The sequence below is a fragment of the Echeneis naucrates genome, chromosome 23, assembly GCF_900963305.1.
Source record: "Echeneis naucrates chromosome 23, fEcheNa1.1, whole genome shotgun sequence".
NCBI classification, from domain to species: Eukaryota; Metazoa; Chordata; class Actinopteri; order Carangiformes; family Echeneidae; genus Echeneis; species Echeneis naucrates.
Genome location: NC_042533.1, coordinates 2,555,992 through 2,576,587, shown reverse-complemented (window position 1 = coordinate 2,576,587; position 20,596 = coordinate 2,555,992). Strand labels below are relative to the sequence as shown.

Here is a 20,596-nt window from a genome sequence, read left to right as displayed (position 1 = left end):
ATCCCACTGTAGCCGCTCGCTGACAATGGAGGAATTTCCCTCCGTCGCGAGGAACATTTTTTTCATACCAGGCTCCGAGGGGCCCGGGAAAGAAAACACTTCTGTCAGGCTCCACGCAAGCTCGTACACACCTTAACAGTTTAGCACAGGGGAAAGTTACAGTGTGTGTGTGTGTGTGTCAGGAAGGTTCGTTATCTCCTCTGGGTGTTTTTTTGAGGTTGCTCAGGCAGGTGTCCTGTCATGTCTCAGCACACGCTCATAAAGTTTTCATTGTCAAAGCTCCTGCAGCTCACAGCTTTCTTAGATTTCTACATATATTTACATACAGGAGTCCTTGTGTGTGTGGTGACCCCTCCAAACGCTCATAAATTCTCATCCACATATAAACACACACACACTTACTAAACACAATGCCACACGTGTTTTCAGCTTCACAGGAACACAAGCTATAATCTCTGAAAATCATTAACGTGCGGAGGCTGCTCAGTAAACAATCGTGTAGATATGACACACACACTCAGACACACTCAAAGCTTTGCCAGTAACTGAAAACGGTGTCTTGCAGTATTTGATTTGATACCTGTATTTGTACGCCGGCCTTTGTGTGTGTGCTTGTCTATAAAGTGAATATGGTACCTTTATGATCTTGCTGATATTGCACTCTGGGGTCTCCTGATAAGGTTTATCTCATCTTTGTTGTTCCCGGCGATTCGTCCGATAAAGTGCCTGGTTTAGGAGGTTGATGAGATGCCGTCCTCGCTGGGAGAACGCTCGTTCGTGATGCATCTGCAATCAAAGAAGCCAAACGTGGGAAAGCCTGCAAATTTTTATGGAGGAAATTCAGATTTGAATGACAGAATATCAGGATCAGATCATTCAGTCCATAAAAACTAGACATTACAATCGACATTAATTCTGGATTTTATTACACTCCATTAAGTTGATCTAACCTGTATGTGTTTTCATTTAATTACTTTTCACCACACAAAACTCTCCCTCACGGCATCTAGTCCTGTGGAGGCTCTGTGGATATATTGATGATTAAAGTTGCTCATCACACAATGCGCCTTCTTGGATTCACATCAAAGCACACACAAAGTTGAAAAGAGACAGAGTGGTCCAAATGAATGAGCAGTAAAAAGATTTAGATTGTACCATTTGTTGGCTAAATTAAAGCTACAACATTTTCTCCCTTTAATCTCTAATCAAAAGAAGTAAAAACAGGTGAGAAGGCAGAGACAGCGAGTTAGTCATTTAGGCTTCATGCACCATGAAAGAGAAGAAACAACACCCCTTCTGCGTTGTACATCCTCATCTCCTATCAGTCCTTCACCACGCCCCCCCCCCAACACTCTCCTTGTCCTCCCTCCACAAAATGAGGGCAGATTTATGGGGAAGACAAGAAACCTCGTCCCACAAAGCTCCAGGTTCAGCAGCAAAACAGCAAACAGCAGTTTTCTCAGACTGTTAGTGGAAACACGGGCATGTGTGTGTGTGCAGTATATTGTTTTTGGAGGTTGTTTAAAGAACACCCTATCAGCGCACAATTAGAGGGGACATGAGGGAGGGAGAAAGCTGTGATAAGAAGAAAGAGGCCTTTGTGTTACGAGCAGACAGACAAATACAACGACCGATGAATGATGAAATTCTAATTTATCACCAGCTCTGTTGATGAATTATAACATACAGGTCAGTAAAGTTTCATTTTAGAAAGCACTTTGGACTCATGGTGTCACTTAGGGGATTTTTTCCTTTCATTTTATTTTATTTTTTGATAGATATTTTTGACGACTTAGCTATTTATACTTCATCAGAAATTCATGATCCCCAGAGGCTGAATCTTACTGACTTTGTTGAGCTTCACATTTTTGGCTTTGACTAAAAAGAATATAAGCATCACAGAAAACACACACAGAATTACACTGCAGTGATCCTGTTGTCAGGTCAGACTTTAACTTTGAAAGGTTTTGTTGTCGAGTTCAAATCCATGCTTTTTAATTTCACAATTTTTTTATTTTATTTAAAACAGACATAGTGCAGTTGTGTATTTTTATCGCTCAAAAAGGGAGATTATGTCTATCTTAAATTGGAACATTGCCTTTCAATCTAAATTTTATCCTTTTTCTTTCCCAGCATGCAACTGCCACCCTTTGGGCTCCATGCCCTTCCACTTGGCAGACGGCTCATCCTGCGACCCGTCCAACGGGAACTGCATCTGCAAACCTGGAGTAGGCGGAGCCCACTGCGACAGGTGCATGGTGGGATACTGGGGTTTCCATGAATACGGATGCCGTCCATGTGACTGTGCAGGCGACTGTGATCCGTTCACCGGAGACTGCATGTTTGGGTGAGCAAACATGACAACAGTTCCATTTACACTAATATTGTGATTTGGAAATCTGTAAATCTCACTGCAAGAAATTCAGCCGCTAGTTTTCAAAATGACTTCGAGCTCATGGGAAAGTTTGTATGTTTTTGAAGTGTGCCCTCGCAACTCCCCGGTCAAGCAGGGAAATGAGAATATTGGACATTTTGTTTGGTGCAGATTTACATTCCAGCATGTGTGATAATGTCTGGTGTGTTTGTGCAGCTCTGATGTGGACCTGTACAACTTAGAGGGAAACTCCAGCGAGCCAGTCAGGATCTTCAGAGCCGACGAACTCTTCTCTGCCCTCCACTACTCAGGTGAGTTAGAGTTAGACGTGTGTGTGTGTGTGTGTGTGTGTGTGTGTGTGTGTGTGTGTGTGTGTGTGTGTGTGTGTGTGTGTGTGTGTGTGTGTGTGTGTGTGTGTATCTATGCATGGATATTTTCGAAGTGTCCCTTCCTTTAGACCCCCCACCACCACAAAGTAACTGCAGCTTTCGTAGGCACATTCCTTGCTGGACACACACACTGTTTCTGCATTCCTAGGACTCCACGTACAGTGTCTGAGACCACACACACACAAAAACACACACACACACACACCATCAGTTATCTTACAAATATTAAATGTGTGTCTGTGTGTGTTTGCCCCCTGCAGAGAAGTGTGAGTGCAAAGAGCAGGCACTGACCAACAGTAAACTCTTCTGCACCATGAATTATGCATACGGTAAGAACACAAACATCACACACAGGAAAGTTCATTTTAAAGCATATTCACTTCAGCTCTTCAGTTACACTTTAAGTCTAGTTTAGCTTTAATATTGAACACTGTCGACTGAGCCTGATGGGAAAATGCTAATTTTTGACCTGATGATGGCCAAAATGATTGCAAAGCCAACAAATATCAACCCAAATGTCAGAAAACACGCACTGAGGGTCTCATCAGGTCTGGTTTCTCTATGCGTGTCCTAGTGCTGAAGGTGAAGGTGCTGTCGGCCCACGATAAGGGCTCCCACGCTGAGGTGGAGGTCAAAGTTCAGAAGGTGCTCAGTCAGAACACCAAGGTGAAGATACAGCGAGGTCGGGTCACCCTTTACCCCGAGTCCTGGACCGCACGGGGCTGCACTTGCCCCATCCTCAACCCAGGTCAGACACTCTTGGCCTAGGCTGGACTAGCCAGAGGCATAAAGGACAGCCACGTGTCACATTTAAATGTTTAAGGTCTAAATTTCTTTCCCTTTGACTTAACTTCTCAGGGGGGGAGTACCTGGTGGCGGGACACACGGACCGGAAACAAGGCCGCCTCCTTATCAACATGAAGAGCTTCGTCAAGCCGTGGAAAGCTAGCTTGGGCCGCAAAGTCCCCACACTACTCAAGACGGACTGTAACTGGTAGACGGGCAGTTGAAGCGAACTGATGAGACTGTATGCCGTGAATTTGTGTTTTTTTCTCCTCCAGATGTGGAATATTGAATCGCACAGGATTTCGGAGGGGAACCGGACAGATGTTTGAAACCCCCTCCGTTCTCCGCTGTTGTCCAACGAGAGCCTTAAACTAGTGCTGGACTTCAAAGGCTAAAAGCACACAGGGTGTAATTTTTGTGAAGACATATCTGCCTCGCATCTGAGCAAAACTGCCACTCTTACACTCTCGAGTAGGATTCAAGCAAACGTTTCCTTCGCTGTTGCTGCTGCGGCTCAAGAAAATTGAGGATTTCGGCGCTATGACCAAGAGTTCTCCATTTTGAATGACTGAATGGACCCGTTGACATGCATGAAAACACACAGACACACACAAAACTGAATTCCCTCCTCTCTGCAGCACCTTAGCCGAAGATGGACACACAACGAGGGAAAGATGAAACGCGCACTTGTAAATCAATACTGCCTGAATGGAGTCCGCCCTTCCCTTATGTGCTGCTTTACAGTGGATACACATTCACAGAGGCAGCAGTGTGTGTGTGCGTTTGTGAGCTGCAGATATGATGTGCAAAGCAGCTGGGGTGACGCTGAACAAGCCATACAAGCCACTACAGGTGGTTAAATCTTAGCCAGTCCAGGTGTGTCTGTGTTGAAATTGGAGTGAATGAGTTTTACCCCCCAAACGTGAATGTATTTGCCTGACTATTTTTGCAAATGTGTGTGTGTGTGTGTGTGTGTGTGTGTGTGTGTGTGTGTTTTGTATGTGAGAGAGAGTGCAACGATATACGACAAGCACAGTCCAGATTCAGTCCGGCTCTTAAGCTTCTCTTTAGGTTCTGCCGTTCCATTGTTTGTGATTATGTTTCGTACTGTATATTGATTCATCTCATATTACACTGCTGACTTCAGAATATCCTCGTTGTTCATTCCTTTGTGCTCCTGTACAGTATTATTTGTGTGTGTGTGTGTGTGTGTGTGTGTGTGTGAGTGCGTGTGTGTGTGTGTGTGTGTGTATATATATATAGATATATATATACATATAAAGTTGTTCCTCTTTCTCTCTTTTTTGTCCTCATATGGTTATATTAAAGGACAGTTCTGGTTTATTACAGCTTGAGTCTTATTTTTAGAGGTTTGGCCAGTTAATAATAAAATTGGTCACACAACTGTCATTACGTTTGCCAAAGATTTTGGTTGGTCAGAAATACGACTGATCAAGCATAAATTCTCTGTAGTTTGTTGAAGTATGTTTTTACAGCAAAATTGGCCTTGACTAATTTTACATTTTCCACATCATGCTTTGCTTAAAAACAGCTGACTAGTTTTTCTTTTATTTTTTACTTTAAGCTTTAAACTTTGGCCTCAGCTCTTCAGGTTGTTAAATCCACAAAGTCCAAATTTCACAGAAGTCAACGCTTTTTTGCCAGCTAACAAAAACAGCTAACCGCCATCTTAGAGATGAGAGGATACTTTTGACTAGCTCAACAAAACAGTTTTTTGTTGTTTTTTTTTTTTTACAGCTGAAACTGAAACAGATGGGAAGAAAGAGAAAATAATGGTGAGTTGGACAAGTATCAAGGTTGTAAACAAACTGTAATTAAAAGCGAAATTATTGTTTTATAAATTCTATCTACGTTGTTGTGACATTGCAAGATAGCAGTTCTTTACTCGGCCTGTAAAATCTTAATACTGACTGACGTGCTACAAAAATAACACCGTTTATTTTAAACAAGTTTTTATCGGCTTGTCATTGAGCAGATATCCTCTCTCGTCACTGAAACCTTGTTGCAGAACAGTTGTTATAACTTTCCAGGTCTTAAAATACTTCACATAAATTGGACAAAAATATCCTTATCACCCTGCCCTTTCGCTCTCACACACACACAAACCTCCCTTTCCTCTCTGTGTGTCCCTTCAGATTAAGTCATCCATCACTCTCCCTCCCAGAACACTCACCCTACATTCACACAGCTCCACAGAATGTAGACCATAACAGAGAGGCCGGGGTGAGCACACACGCTCTGTTTGGGTTTAGGCAAGTGCGTGCTTTCCACCTCCTGCTCGCCCGCTCGCCTTGACGTGGTTGGCTGAGAGGTGTGGACACATTCCTGGCGCATCGAACGGCGCCAGGTCGGAGGTCACTCACCTGTCTGCCGGCCTCGCCCCGGCCCAGCAGAGGTGAGCGAGGGAGTGGATGTTTTCTCACAGCCGAGGCCGGATAGCCTCCTGTACCCATGTTTCCTTGTTCGCGGGCCCGTTCACAGATTTGTGGCAGAGGGGTCACGACTCCTCCTCGTTTCTGCCAAGCTCTTTCCAGACAGCCGGGGAAGGGTGAACGGGTGCAAACAGGAAGAGGAATGTGACTGGACGGATTGCCTCTGTGCCAGTGGCGGGAAGTAAACGAGTACTTTTACTCAACTACTGTACTCTTCTTGAGTATTCCGATTTTTTACTCCACCAGATTCGGCCGACAGGTTGAGTCACTTGTTATTTCACAGCTTAAGACTTTAATAAGATCATAAGACACAATAATAAGTGAAAACCCATCCAGTAGTTTTATTGTGACAATAAAAGAAGATTCTGGTCACGTTTCAGATGACTAAAGTCTCAGTCAAATGAATTCACAGACTGTTTCTTTTCTCATTTCTTAGTTGACATACTTTACTTTTAAAACTATTTTTATTTTGTATTCATTCTGTTTATCTTGTTGTTGTAATGGAAACGATATAACTGAATTATCTACGTACTTCTTCCGTCACCGTTTAGTGAAAAGTTCCAGGTTAGTCAGGGATGGAGCTGTTTGACGTGGTGGGAACTGGCCTTGAGGTGCAGACGTAACACTGCTTCAGCTGAACCACAGACTTCCTCCTTCTCTCACTCTCTCTCTCTCTCTCTCTGTCTCTTGCTCGCTCGCCCATTGTCCAGAGATTGACTGGCCATTTTCAGCCTGTGATGGAGATGTCCTGTGGGGGGTTGCATGGTGTGGGAAACTAGTTGATGAATGAGTGCTTGGCATGCTCGCACAGATGCATAGTTTTCTCTGGTATAGTTTATGCGTGTGTGCATGTGTGTTATTGTAGCAATGGTGAATGCATGCATGTGTGTATATGAGTGTGTGCGTGCCTGTATGAACACAATGCCCCACTTGTGTTGCTATAGAATAGAGTTATGGCCTTTGTCCTATCAGCATTCTTGTGTTGCTATTGGCCCAGGAGCACATGGCAGCTCCCGCGGGCTCAGGGACAATAACTCCCCCACCCTCCCCTCCTTTCGCTGGGAGTCACAATGCCCCTCTTTGGCAGCACCCATCAACCTGAGACAGACGCCCTCAAACTGGTCTACTATGGGTGTCACACAGCAACCGGCACCCAGCGGTCCTGGATTGGGTTCCAACAGCCATTCACAAATTCACAAATGAATTCATTATTATTTTAAACGTAAAGTTATTTGCAATTAGTGGCTGCACCTTTAAAATGTTGGTACCACTTACTGGGAAGGTGCCATTTATGACGGATTCATAACTTGTGTTTATAAGCTGCTTTTATATATTGCATGTTTAAGTGAAGACATTTTCAGGCTGGTTGAATAAAGAACAATGTGATTACTGTTTTAGCAATAACATGGCTGTGTGTTTCTACTCTTCTCTATTCTTCTGCCTTCTGCACTTTTGAGTGCGGCATCACATTTGCAGCTGTAAATTTTTAATCTGATTATTTGATTTAGGCAAAATGACACTTCTGGCCAAATATAAGCCTGGACCTTCAGCCCAATGATTGCTGGATATACCTCCACATCTGGGCAGGTTACGGCCTCCATTATTGGTCCAGATGTAGAAGTAGCATCTGACAGTTGTGCTGTATATGGACCAGATTTAGGCTGGAAGAAAACAAAGGCCGGGGTCGGGGTTTGTCAATTTCTAGTCAGCTGTATTAATAGGCTAAATATAATATATGATTGGACTTAATATATTAATTCTGCAGTTTCCTAACGAAGTAGGGAGCTAAAAAGAGCTTGCAGTGTTGCTGTCATTTATGTATTTAACTCTGTTATTTATCATTTATAAACCCTTCATGAATGGTACCTTATCAGCAAATCCGGTCAAGAAGTCACTGAAGCATCCCCCTCTAGGATAACTGTCGTAAGTCAAAGGTCAAAGGGCAGACGCCTGAGCACCACTTGAGGTCAATCTGTGTACAAATTACATAAAACTCATGTACAGCTGCTGCAACCGGCTCATCATGAAGGTAGGAGGAGGAAAATAATTCTCCTCCTTTTGCAGTACTTTCAGAATAAACGTGTGCTTGATAACTGAGACGTGTTCAATATTATCCCATCAGCTGTGATTCACTTACAGATGAAATGATGAAATGATTGGGGCATAGAAAGTCACTTCATTGGAGTCCTTCACCTAAAAATATCCACCTCCGTCCTCAGAAACCATCCATGTTCTCTGGTTTGACTTAATAGTGCATGAAAACATACACATACATGCACACACGCATCAGGAATGTTTTTCTACCTGAGGAGCATCAGAGCAAGCCAGGACAGGGAGGACCATGTTGACATAGCAGAGTGATTGAGACGCTACTGCTGATTATTATACAGCCACGCAAACAAGGACCTGATGTCATCGAGTCATTATGAGCGAACCCCAGACATCAACGTGACAACAGGCAGATACTTCGAAGAGAGAAAACAGACTCTCACAACAAGCCGGGACACTCTTTAAAAAACAGATTAAATCTCAAACGCTGTCAAGTAGCCAACGAGAACGTTCAGGCTGAAAATCTTGAGGGGAGAAATTACAGGAGATGTGTTTGTGTACAGGGTGTAAAGCATTTCCTCTGGGTTTACCGGCACCTGTGTTTTCACCCGCCACAAAACCAACACCGTATCCAGCTGCGTTAACACCACCATGAAACCACCGGAATGGCTTCCTTTCACTGAAATTATCAACCTCTTCTCAGCAAAAACAAAAGCACACGTTTCTATGTTACCAAGCCCCAAAAAATTAGGACACACTCTAAGTAAAGGATGTGTGTGAAGGGTTGATGGTTTATGGTAAATAATGATTACAATTGTTTTCATTAGTGAGCACCTGAAACTTTACAAAAGGCCCTTTGCATTTTTATTATACATGAAGCGGATGGTAGTCTCTCCTACAAGCTGACAGAAGGCGGGATGCTGGTATTTATTTGACGGCAATCTGCAGACACATTGTGCTCTTGATCTCACTATGCTGTAGTTGAGCATGTACTGATGATGCTGCTAAAACAGAACTCTGGATGTCCACACATCGAGACATCAGATGTTCAAACCAGCAAGCTCTAAATTTAAGTAATTGAGACATTGCATATAGTGTATTTAATCTGTAGAAAGATGCAGCTTTTAATTGTTTTGTCTCCATACATTTAAGAAGAGTAACAAAAACTGCAAAGGGGCCCCGCTGCGTTTAATCAAAAACAAAAGTTATTCTTAGTTTCTATCTAGAACATATTGTATGTATCCTTGAAGTCTGACTAACATGTTTATCACATTTTTTGGTGCATTACTGCCACCAGCTGTTGATAGAGCCCGCGTCCTTGTGCGGTTGCACAGTATAAACAAAATGCTGGCCCACTTGTAAAAAACATTGCTCCACAGAGCCAACAGTGCTCCTAATAGAATGAAAATGAACAAACTTCTGCTTGAAAGCTGCATGTTTATGGAGCTCAGTGTCCACTGAGGTTTTATTGGCTTGTTTCCCGAAAACAAAGGTCCACAAGGGGAAAGTGACATTGAACCATACTGTAAATACGCCTTAAAACCAAAACAGCTAAAAGAAGCACCAAAGCAAGGTCACACTTCCAGGTTGAGATATAGCTCTTTGGATAACTGACTATTACCAACATCCAAGGTCATTGGATGCCGTCTTAAAATGTGAAGTAGTGATGTGGCTTTAAAAGACTAGACATTAGTGGATCAGCACGCAGTCCTCGCAAGTACAGTAACAGAAAAAAATGTGTTTATGAGTGAGAGAGCAGATGAAAAGAGGATAAGGAGGGAAGGAGGGTTAGCATGTGTGGACATGAAGGCGGGAAAGGCCCAGGGACATAGAGGGAGAAAAACATTAGAGGTGATTCACAGGCATCGCATGGCACATCAACGCATACCTTTTTCTCTAAGTCACTCACAAATGCCCCTTAATCTCTTTCACATAACCTCCTGGGCCATTGTCACAGACGTGCATACAAAAAAAAAACAACATATACACACACACACACACACACACACACCTCTGCCCGGTGGAGGTTTAAAGGGGCTTGTATGGATCAGTTCCCCCGTAATAAGTACATGAGAAGGATTCTTCACATGCGTGTGTTTGAGATGAAACGTCCTCCTCCAGGCGCAGTTTCCTGAAACCTGACTCCTCCCTTCATTCTCTTGAAGCCATATTAAATTACTGTCATGTTTATATAGGGATTCATAAAGTGTTACTGTATTCAGGCTCACATTCCTGCGTACTGACTAATTTTCTTGTGCAATATTTTCTTATAATGATTAAATTTGTTCCTGATTTAGTAGATGATGTTGGAGCTGAGACTTGAGGGTCCACGTAGCAGAGTAGATTTTTGTTTTCTTATAAAAATATTATCTTAGGCTGATCTTAGCATCTGCACAGTGAGTGCCACCAGCCCCTATTAACCAGCATGAAGTGCAACATTTGCATGACACACCAGCACACAAGACTTTGAAATACCTGGTTCCTACACTTCAGGGGCACAGATAACGCATGCATGCATCCATAAAAGTGGAAGAGAGGAAAAGTGGCATAGTTGCATGATCAAATTACCTGAAACGGGCAGCTGCAGATGGAGAGAGATGGAGGCATCTGCAATTAAAATATTCCATGTTAGAGAAAATACACACAGAGAATAGTTCCTGTAATCACAGCACTGAACTAAGATCAATACGGAAAACAAATGGAGTTGAACAGCAGGCAGCATTGCAGCAGTTAGTTGTAGCTGTGGGAAATATTTGAGATAAAAATTAAATTAAAATATCCAAAGATCGCTGCCACAGCACACAAACACTAGGAAATCTATGAAAATGACCGTGTATCAGGATGATGGATGAGAAGAGCTGAAAATGATACTACTGTAGTATATGCCAGTATATTGAATACTGGTGCTACATTCTGGTAACATAACCTGAGAAATCAGACATCAGGCATACACTGTCTAAATTAAGAAGGTAAGACGTTTGAGTTATGCAACGCTTCCCTCTAGTGGTATAAAAACTCATTGCTTACATTTCGCTATCAGAGCAAAGCTCTGATTTTTTTTCTGCCTCTTTGACTTGTTGATTATTTTCATTCAAGGTGACTGGAAGAACTTTACCTGCGGTTTAAGGTAACTAAGTACATTAACTGTACTTTTTAAGCAGCGTTAGATACTTTTCCATCTTCTGCTCATTTTAAATGCCTCTACTTCACCACAGTACAGGAAGTAAATGCTTTACTTTCTATTCTCTTTTATTCAATATTATTCGTGTTTGGTTTAGTTATAGATTCAGATTAATAACATAGAATGACGGGACTTGTATTTGTATCACAGTGGTTCTCATACTTGTGTCCTCTTCGTTTAGGAGCCTTAATAGAGTTATTCTTATATTATAGTGGTGTAATAGTTTTGAGAGAAAAATAAATATGTCTTCAGATACATGTGAAATACCTTTGAACCTGTTATCGTTTATTAGATGTTTAGCTGGTCGTTTTAACAGTTTTTATTCTTATCTGAGAAAATATCACAATGAAATAAAATTATAATGCGAGCTGACATTGAACTGAAAGCACAGTTCAGTAAAGACAACAGTTGACTCCTGTTATTAGTTGTGATGGAAGATATGCCAGCATCTTCATCATCATCGACTGGAACAACAACAACAACAACAACAACAACACGTCACGAATCGAGGACGCGCTCGAGCCAACACCACGCGACAGGGACTGACAAGATGGCGATCATTTTAGAAACAGAGGAGTTACTGCCGTGAAGGAGAGGCTCGGTACGGTGTTTTCTTTCTACACTCCGCTCCCCCCGGTACACATGTTACAGAACAAATGATGGGGGACCCGTCCTCGGTGGATCCCGCCCGGCAGGTCGGGTTCTCTCGGCAGCCGAGCCCCGCTCCGGGGAGCTGACCTCCGGCTAACGCACCAACTTGTTCGGATTATCGCTGTTAGCCTGGCTGGCAGGCTAATGCTAACTAGCATGCTAGGCTAACCTTAATAAATACAATTTAAAAAGCGGCACGGGCGGCGCTTGTTTGTTCACACACCACTTCGATTTTAATCTGCATTATTCGTTTGTGTCACGAGGTTAATTTTGATCGTTTTTTACGCACTCTTCGTGTTTGTATTCAGCATTTTGTGATCGCAACTGCTCACAGATGTATCAATTACACGTTAGCCGCAGCTAGCTCACCTTAGCTTCGGACGCGGGGCTCTCCAGTTGGGTCGGTTCGGCAGCCCTGTCATGTGTGTGCTTCTGCAGCCCGTTGAACGGCCCCACCGGGTGTCGGCGCGGTGCTGTGGGGGTGTTTAAGCGGGGAAAACGGGAGGCTGTGAGGGGCAGACCACGCAGGCACAAGGACGAACCGGGCGAAGCGCGCTAAAGCTGCTGAAACAAACTTCAGTCACATTACAAACAACTTCCTCCGCCTTTATTCAGCTGTGGACGGTGATCACTGTAACCTTTGTGGTTAAAAACCATCTGAGGAGCGCAGTGACAGCGACTTGGTGTGAGTTTATTGCCTGTCATGATCTGATGCCACCTGAAAGGTTTGAAGATTTCAGACTGAGACATGTGGTTAGTTATCAGCTCAGCAGGCTCAGTCTTGGATCCCTGACAATCCTGAGATTTTATTTATATCTCAGTGCCTGCAGACACTCATAGCAGCACAGTCTGATCAACACTTATTGAATAAACACGCCCACACTCACAATATAACTGGTAAACAAACGCCCGCTTTGACCTGAACACTTTGAGTCATGCTTACTTTGCTTTTTTGTGTGTGTTTAATGAACTGGAGGGATGATACAGATAACATAAACAGTCCCATCTCGACGCCGTCTTAGAGGCTGAATCCGTCCTTGTCCTCCTGTCTCATCACTAAGCTGTTTTCTTTCCTTGAATTCCCACCTTTCATCAGTCCAGGAAAGGTTGTCCTGTACTCAGACAAAAGGCGCTGCACTTTGCAGGCTCAGCTCCCCCTTTTGTTGGATAATCTTACTTCTTTGACCTAAGTGGTGGGGGGGTGGGGGGTTCGATGGGCCTCAGTCCACTCCAGGATCCCCACTTTGTCAGCTGAAGTACACCAAAGTCCCCCCAGTTGTACCAGTAGAGACTGTTGGAATTTGAGTTGAACTTTCATTCTTTTCAATTCATGTCTTTAAGCAACTCTCTTGTAATCGCTTGTTTGGAAAAACTAAGAATGGGATTTGATCAGGACGCAAATCCTTGACCATCTGTACCGCTTATTAAGCTGCTCTTCGCATTAGTAAGTTTCCTCTAAAAGCATCCTCACTGGTCACACTAAGGGTTAAATTTCTGGAAGAGGTTTGTATGGTCAGTGTTCTCATATTTGAGTTTAAGAGTCCTTGCTAAATTAAACACCTTTCTGCCTTTGAGTGAAAGAGTCTGGCTACACTCAACACCGTCATGTTTATCAGCCAGTGACTTTACTGTTGAGAAATATTAATGTCTGATTGCCAGCTGGCAGTTCGCCATGTGTAGCTGTGGCCTCATAAAACAAATCATTGGCAGTGTTCTGACTTAAGATGATATTTTCATCACATGGTTTGATAATACTGTAGGAAAGGCCCAATATGTCATTATTGGGGAAATCTTTGATAAAATATGAATTAGAAATCAACTTTACTCATGTATTTTTAAACAGTCTTGACTAACCAGATCTGTTCTCTGTCTCTGTGTGCTCTAGACACCACCATGCCCTGGATGGGTCCAATTTCTCAGCTCACCATGGTCACCATGGTGATATGAAGGCAGTGTGAATCCTTGACACGCGCACACAGACTCGCACACAGACTGTCAGTGACTGACTGACACAGCCAGCCAGCTCGGTGGGCAGGCTGTGTAATGGACAGGTGCAAGCATGTGGGGCGGCTGCGGCTAGCCCCAGACCACTCCATCCTCAACCCCCAGAAGTGGCACTGCGTCGACTGCAACACCACCGAGTCCATATGGGCCTGCCTGGGCTGCGCTCATGTGGCGTGTGGGCGCTACATCGAGGAACATGCTCTGCAGCACTTCCAGCAGCAACACCACCCGCTGGCGATGGAGGTTAATGAACTTTATGTGTTTTGTTACTTGTGTGACGACTATGTCCTGAATGATAATGCCACTGGAGACCTCAAGCTGCTTCGTAGTACACTCAGTGCCATTCAGAGCCAACGCTATGAGGTCACTACCCGCAGTGGGCGCACCTTGCGCTCTGCGAGTGCTGCCCCTGATGCTCTCATGCCATCCGGTGCCCGTGAGCTGCAGCTGAGGGATGAGGACAGGATGTTTACTGCACTCTGGCACCGCCGCAGGGCGCTTATGGGACGTGTCTTTCGCTTCTGGTTTGGACTGACTGAGTGTGGACGGAAGAGGGAGGAGGAAGAGCGGAAGAGGGAGGAGGAGGAGGAGCAGAAAAGAGAGGCGAGGGAGAGGAGGCGAGCGCTAAAAAGGCAGCTACAGGAGGAGCTGGAAAATGCTCCTCTGAGGAAGAGTCGTCGTTTACGTCGGAAGAGCCAGAGAGTTGCAGATACAGCGGTCACAATACCATCTCAGACGGCACGCAACAAGCCGAAAACCCCTACACCTCAGACTCCCTCCCGCAGGCCACGGACTCAAAGCCCCGCCACTGCTATGCCCAAAAAAGCTACACGGACAAAAAAGGTCCAAGCAACCCCAAAGCCCCGCAGCCGTTCCTCCACGACCAAATCTAAGCCCAAAACGCCCTCAGCGACGCCCCGTACTGCCCAAACGCCCCCCCGTCGCAAACAGAGCACCAAACAGGGAGGCTCACCCTTTAAACGACGCCCCACTGTCACTCCTGGAGTGACGGGCCTGAGGAATTTAGGCAACACCTGTTATATGAACTCCATCCTGCAGGTGCTGAGTCACCTGCATGTCTTCAGGGAGTGCTTTCTGCGCCTGGACCTGACCCAGGCGCTGGAGCTACTGGCATCTGCTGTCCACGGCCAACTGGCAGGGAAGGCCTCCACCCATTCCCCCCTTCTGTCCCAGAGGAAGGGACTTCAGAGCAGCTCGGGGTCTGGGGCAGGGCTAAGTGGCGGGGCCTCGCGGGCCCGCAGCATGGAGCTGATACAACCCAAAGAGCCGAGTTCAAAGCACATTTCTCTCTGCCACGAGCTGCACACCTTGTTCCAGGTCATGTGGTCTGGAAAGTGGGCGCTGGTGTCACCATTCGCCATGCTCCACTCAGTGTGGCAGCTGATCCCGGCGTTCAGGGGCTACGCTCAGCAGGACGCCCAGGAGTTCCTCTGTGAGCTGCTGGACAAGGTGCAGCACGAGCTGGAGAGCACCGGCAAGCACACAACGGCCGCAGGAGTCCCCCAGACTCAGAAACGACTGATCAAGCAGGTGCTCAGTGTGGTCAACACCATCTTTCACGGCCAGCTTCTCAGCCAGGTATGACACACGCACCTGTAATCTTCTTTACTTTCACCACCACTAAGTAACTCAGCGGTTATCATGAGCTTCATCTGACTCACTCACAATACGTGCACACATTCACCCACTCAGATCTGCCCACACACACACTTGTGGCATTGATATTTCAACGGCACATCATGAGCGACGGCTGAAGCTGCTTTCACACGTTAACTGAACTTTTGTGAACATCACAGATTGGAGCTTGAACCAACCATTAGTGGGACTTCACCCTCCCAGCTCTCTGGGTCATAGTGTGTGAATAGAGCAGGAGACTGTCCACAGAGTTCATGCACCTGCAGCTTATACAATGTTCGACATCGTCTGCAGTTCACACAAGCAAATGGATTTCCTTTTAGCAGAAAAACTTTGTGTTTTCTTCTTCTGTAATGTCTCAGCTCTTGGAATATGTAAAAATAAGTAAAAAAAAAATACTTTAATCATCTGTATCTGCTGAAGGTGTTGTGAGTCCTGGTTGTGCAGGCACAGGATCAGCTGATTGAAGCGACACTATTTGAACTCATGGATCTGCATCATATCAAGTAGCTGATGAAGAGGTTGTGCAGAGTGAGGACGGGGGCTCGCTGTGTGCTTTTGAAGGCTGAGCACACACTGTGACACCTGCTCATGCTGAATAGGAGCTGTGTGTCTGCAGCTCTGTTCAGCCCCGCGGCTCCTAACGAGTGCCCACTACACTGAAAGTGTGGTGGTTGAAATGTTGTGTTGTGTATAAAATATAGAGAATCACCCCGATGTGTTTTGCTTTTTCTAGTTTTGTGACATATATAGAGTTCAGGAAGCAGCACACGGGGCGGCCATGAAAATGTATGTGATGCATGTACAGTAAGTCTCTGCCTCTCGTTGGTGCAGGTGACGTGTCTGGCGTGCGACCATCGCTCCAACACGGTGGAGCCGTTCTGGGATTTGTCTCTGGAGTTCCCTGAGCGGTATCACAGTAACAGTCGGGAGTCGGCTGCACAGGCTTCGTGCCATTTGACAGAAATGCTGGCCAAGTTCACAGAGACTGAAGCGCTGGAGGGAAACATCTACGCCTGCGACCAGTGTAACTGTGAGTGAAATAACGTAAACACGCACATACGCCTCACTTTCTGAGGTTCGTCTCATATCTCATTCTCATAGAAACACATTTATATTTGGGGTTAACGTGACAAGGCCTGCTGAGTCTAGCCCTTCGTGATTATTTGGAGGACCACAAAAACCCAAAGTGGAAAAATAACTGTGGCTAAACGTCATCAGATTAACAGCCAACTTGTTTGGTGCTGCATTCAACTACAATTAATGTTGTTAATTTCCCTTTAAGGTGATTTACTCTTTAGACAAAAAGATGATAGATCCTGGAAAAACCAGATAATGGACCTGACAGGAAGTCATTCCAAATAAATGGCTAACGGTGCAGTTTTAATACCTAATATAAGGCAGAGAGAATGGTCCTGAACTTTATCTTATCTGAGTCCACATTCAGACGGTTTGGTCTTTCATAGCTGTTGAAAACTGAGAAGCTGAACCGAACTGAGGATTTCCACTCTGCGTCACAGCTGCTGCAAACATGTGGATCTCTTTTTCAACAATTTGAATTTTTAAGGCTGAAGGTTTGAACTATGCCACCACCGTTTCCTGTAATCATTACCCCTCTGCTGTACTTCCTCCTATCTCTGATTGCAGCATCAGAGTCTGAAGTGATGCAACGTTAAGATTCTTCTGTAAAAGCAGGTTCTGTGCAGGTCTAAGTCACTCATGTCGATGAGCCATCTGGCAGCAGGGCGGTGTTTGTGTTAATTTGTGTTAACGCGTGAACTCACTCCCCTTGTGTACAGCTGCTCGGCGGCGGACGTCCTCCAAACCCGTCATCCTGACAGAAGCACAGAAACAGCTGATGGTCCACAAACTTCCTCAGGTCCTGCGGCTGCACCTCAAACGCTTCAGGTGAGATGGCGTCACCGTCTGGTCCGCCTCTTTAATCAGTTAAATACAACTTTTATTTGTGCAGGGACACCCACACAGGTTCGACAACAACACTGATGATTACAAAGTAGGGGGCAGTTTTAGTTAGAGAGTTACTGCTGAGATACAAAAGTCTGACTCCCACTTGCTGCCGTGTTAGTAGCTGAATAAACAACATAAATTTTGTGACTAATGCGTTTGCACATTGGGCCATAAATCCGCTCCTTTCCAAAACCAGAGCCAAGTGGCTTTTAAGAAACGACTTTCCCAGTTGTAAATACACCACACAAACACACAAGGCAGAGTGAAGAAATGAGTTTCAACTCACACACAATACACAAATATCACAAACTAAACCCTCCAACGCACAGATCTTATTTCTTCTATTGTGCCCTTATTTCCACACTGTAGAGCAGTGCTGTGATTATTACGGTTTGACTTAATGAATTAATTGAACGTTGTTGTTGTGACTCAATCCATGACATCACCCTCTTTGGGAAAACCTTTACTGGGCTAACAAATCCATCAGGAAGTCGAGCCATTTTCCCATAGCCTTCAATACCATCCGACTCCTTTTTCCAACCACTGGATTCGCCCCCTGATGGCCTTTACCTGGATGCAGGTTTAAGGCTCCAGGTGTGACAGCCTCTGTCCTGTGATTGGTCCTCAGGTGGTCTGGGCGGAACCATCGGGAGAAGATCGGCGTCCACGTCAGCTTCGACCAGCTTCTCAACATGGAGCCGTACTGCTGCCGGGAGCCCTCGCCCAAAGGCGTACCCTGTTCCAATCCCAGCAGCCCCAGCTCTGCCAGCTCGCCACGCCCCAAGCACTTCCTCTACGAACTCTCTGCTGTGGTGATGCATCATGGGAAGGGTTTTGGTTCTGGCCACTACACTGCCTACTGCTACAACACAGAAGGAGGTGAGTCAGTTACAGCAGTTTCATTTTGTAACATGAAGGTACAACAATCTCTCAGTAAAGTTGGTTTTACCCAAAAGAAATTTATGATATCCATCAGTCTAGTTTATGTAGCTCTATAACCAGAAGATCTTTTTTTTCGTTGTTACTACAAATCAGCTTGAAATAATTCTCAAAACAAAATTTAATATAAAATTGCAATTTGGCCAAGTCCAATCTCTGAATCACTGGAGCTGAATCTGGCTTGATATTTTCCAGATGTTTGTTCATGTTTTTTCACCAAACATTCTAACAGAAATCATAATTTGTGCCAACATGAACACAACCTGACCTTTTTTTTTTTTTTTTTTTTTTTTTTTTTTTTGCGGCCTGTTGACTAAATACAGGCGTAATTGTGTTGTGATACGACAACATGCCCGTCTCATCCCACCTGGGAGACGAGCTCTTTCTCAGTCCACAGTTTAGTCAAGCTCCAGAAATGGATGCCTACAACTCCCATAATTCAAAGCCACAGAAGATAAACAGATAACTGTCGCAGGCTGAGTGGTTGTTGTGTAAACTGATCTGGTTGTGTATAAAGTTGGTGGACTTTTCCTGTAAGCCCACGATGATCCGTCTGCCGTTTGTCCCCCCCCACGTCTCCGCAGGCTTCTGGGTTCACTGTAATGACTCTAAGCTGAATGTGTGTTCGGTGGACGAGGTCTGTCGGGCCCAGGCCTACATCCTCTTCTACACACAGCGAGTAACTCAGGACAAAGACCGGCCGCTATAGGACCACCACCCCCCTGAAGCCTTCCTGCTCCTCCTCCTCCTCCTCTTCATCAGCACAGCCCCACCTGCCGCTCTTCCCCCTCCCCCCTCTGTCTTTGGGCATTTTATATCCTGGGAGGATTTGGGTGTTTTTAATCTATTTTTCTAAATAAGGAAAGAAAAGGAAAAAAAAAAAAGAGGGAGGGAGGTCTCCTTTTTAAAAGCTGGTTCTGCTTTGTGAACTTCTTGTATATGGTGTTTATATGTAGGTATTTTAAAAAAACAACAACAAAACAAATGGCGATCTTTGTGTTTTGGTGTACAGTTGTATTTTTTATTCTAAAGAAGAGAGTATCAGCCACGATGTGTCTCAGTAGCGCCCGTCAGACTCTGGCTGGGCACGGCGACTGACGTACGACCGTCCTCTACAGGTCGTATTCACGCTGGCTTTTTGATTGTAAATTCTGTTTTGTTTGAATCATAAAATGTTTCTCAGTCACTTTAGATAGTCAACACAGAACTGGATGTAGGGTTGTACAATGTCCTTCGTTTTTCTAGAAATGGCCTCCCTGTGTTCTAGACAGGTTCAAGTTTGGGAAGACGTGAACAAACATGGCTGCATTTCACCGTATTCTTGCCAGAAATGCACAAATTATGGCAGAACAGCTTGTTAGTGTTGGTTCATAGTGACAAAGATCTGTACACAAAGCAGGACAGGAAGTTTTGACTTTTCAATATGAACTAATCCGGGTCTGTCAGGGAGAAGAATTAGCAGACCTCGAGCCAAAGCCTTTGTGGGGGGGGGGGGTGTTTGGAAAAAACTTTCTCAACATTTCCAGAACCGGTTCAAACTTTTTCCTTTTTTTTTTTTTTCCTTCTTTGTTATGACTAATTGGGGAAAAAGAAAAGTTTCCAAAGGAATCATTTCTGCCTTTCTTCCTTCTGTTTTTGGCTGAATGCTGCCACCTCTCTGCTCCAGAATGTAGTTGATTTGAGAGTCTGAACCACCCTGACAGATACCAGTGTGCTAGAAAAGTGCCCTTGAGTGTCGAAGTGTCGAAGAAAAAGAAAACAAACAAAAACAACATATTTTTATAATCCATATCAATTAAAGTTGAAACAAATCTGCACAGCTGCAATCCCACACGAACCAGCATTTAGATGATGAATGTATTTTTATACAATCCTTCTCAGAGGTTTCCAGAAAAGAGGCCATCGACTGTTTTTAAAGTTTTATACAACCACCTATCAAGTTCAGCACCAGCAGCAGTTGGCAGATTTCACTGTTCACCAGTTCGTAGGTGTGTGTGTGTGTGTGTGTGTGTGTACTGTGTGAGTACATCTAACAGCTGTTCACTAAAATATACAGATTTACAGTGTATACAGATGATATTTATCTCCATGCTGGAGAAACCTGTACAAAAAAAAAAAAAAAAAAAAAAAAGCATATCCACCTCAA

General features: G+C 44.5%; 2 protein-coding genes and 1 long non-coding RNA gene across 8 annotated transcripts in view; 2 read left to right on the top strand and 1 right to left on the bottom strand.

Annotated features, from left to right (window-relative positions):
* Nucleotides 1-4,896, top strand: part of ntn4 (netrin 4) — an 18,225-nt gene extending 13,329 nt beyond the window's left edge. Inside the window, exons 6-10 of the mRNA XM_029495274.1 lie at nucleotides 2,134-2,347; nucleotides 2,591-2,685; nucleotides 3,024-3,092; nucleotides 3,338-3,511; nucleotides 3,622-4,896. Coding sequence (XP_029351134.1) covers nucleotides 2,134-2,347; nucleotides 2,591-2,685; nucleotides 3,024-3,092; nucleotides 3,338-3,511; nucleotides 3,622-3,761 — 692 coding nt within the window. The 3' untranslated portion in view covers nucleotides 3,762-4,896. The remainder of the gene's footprint in view (nucleotides 1-2,133; nucleotides 2,348-2,590; nucleotides 2,686-3,023; nucleotides 3,093-3,337; nucleotides 3,512-3,621) is intronic.
* Nucleotides 599-12,479, bottom strand: LOC115036883 (uncharacterized). The gene is made up of 3 exons (XR_003840435.1): nucleotides 12,253-12,479; nucleotides 10,620-10,658; nucleotides 599-786 (listed from the first exon to the last, which is right to left on the bottom strand). It is a non-coding gene; the product is annotated as an uncharacterized LOC115036883 (long non-coding RNA).
* Nucleotides 11,139-20,596, top strand: usp44 (ubiquitin specific peptidase 44). 6 transcript variants are annotated; one of them, XM_029495269.1, is made up of 6 exons: nucleotides 11,139-11,178; nucleotides 13,769-15,486; nucleotides 16,378-16,576; nucleotides 17,343-17,451; nucleotides 18,140-18,390; nucleotides 19,035-20,596. In XM_029495269.1, the coding sequence occupies exons 2-6, from the start codon at nucleotides 13,927-13,929 to the stop codon at nucleotides 19,157-19,159; spliced, it is 2,244 nt and encodes a 747-aa protein (XP_029351129.1). In that variant the 5' UTR covers nucleotides 11,139-11,178; nucleotides 13,769-13,926; the 3' UTR covers nucleotides 19,160-20,596. The 6 variants fall into 6 exon arrangements, with proteins under 6 accessions (XP_029351129.1, XP_029351128.1, XP_029351132.1 ...); XM_029495268.1 differs by lacking the exon at nucleotides 11,139-11,178 and adding an exon at nucleotides 11,745-11,833; XM_029495272.1 differs by lacking the exon at nucleotides 11,139-11,178 and adding an exon at nucleotides 11,828-11,868.

What these genes read in the sequence shown, in the direction of transcription:
- usp44 (XM_029495269.1), top strand. Translation starts at nt 13,927, where the DNA reads ATGGACAGGTGCAAGCATGTGGGGCGGCTGCGGCTAGCCCCAGACCAC. An exon ending in ACGGCCAGCTTCTCAGCCAG is followed by an intron (nt 15,487 to 16,377) that starts GTATGACACACG and finishes TCGTTGGTGCAG; the next exon opens with GTGACGTGTCTGGCGTGCGA. An exon ending in CTGCTACAACACAGAAGGAG is followed by an intron (nt 18,391 to 19,034) that starts GTGAGTCAGTTA and finishes ACGTCTCCGCAG; the next exon opens with GCTTCTGGGTTCACTGTAAT.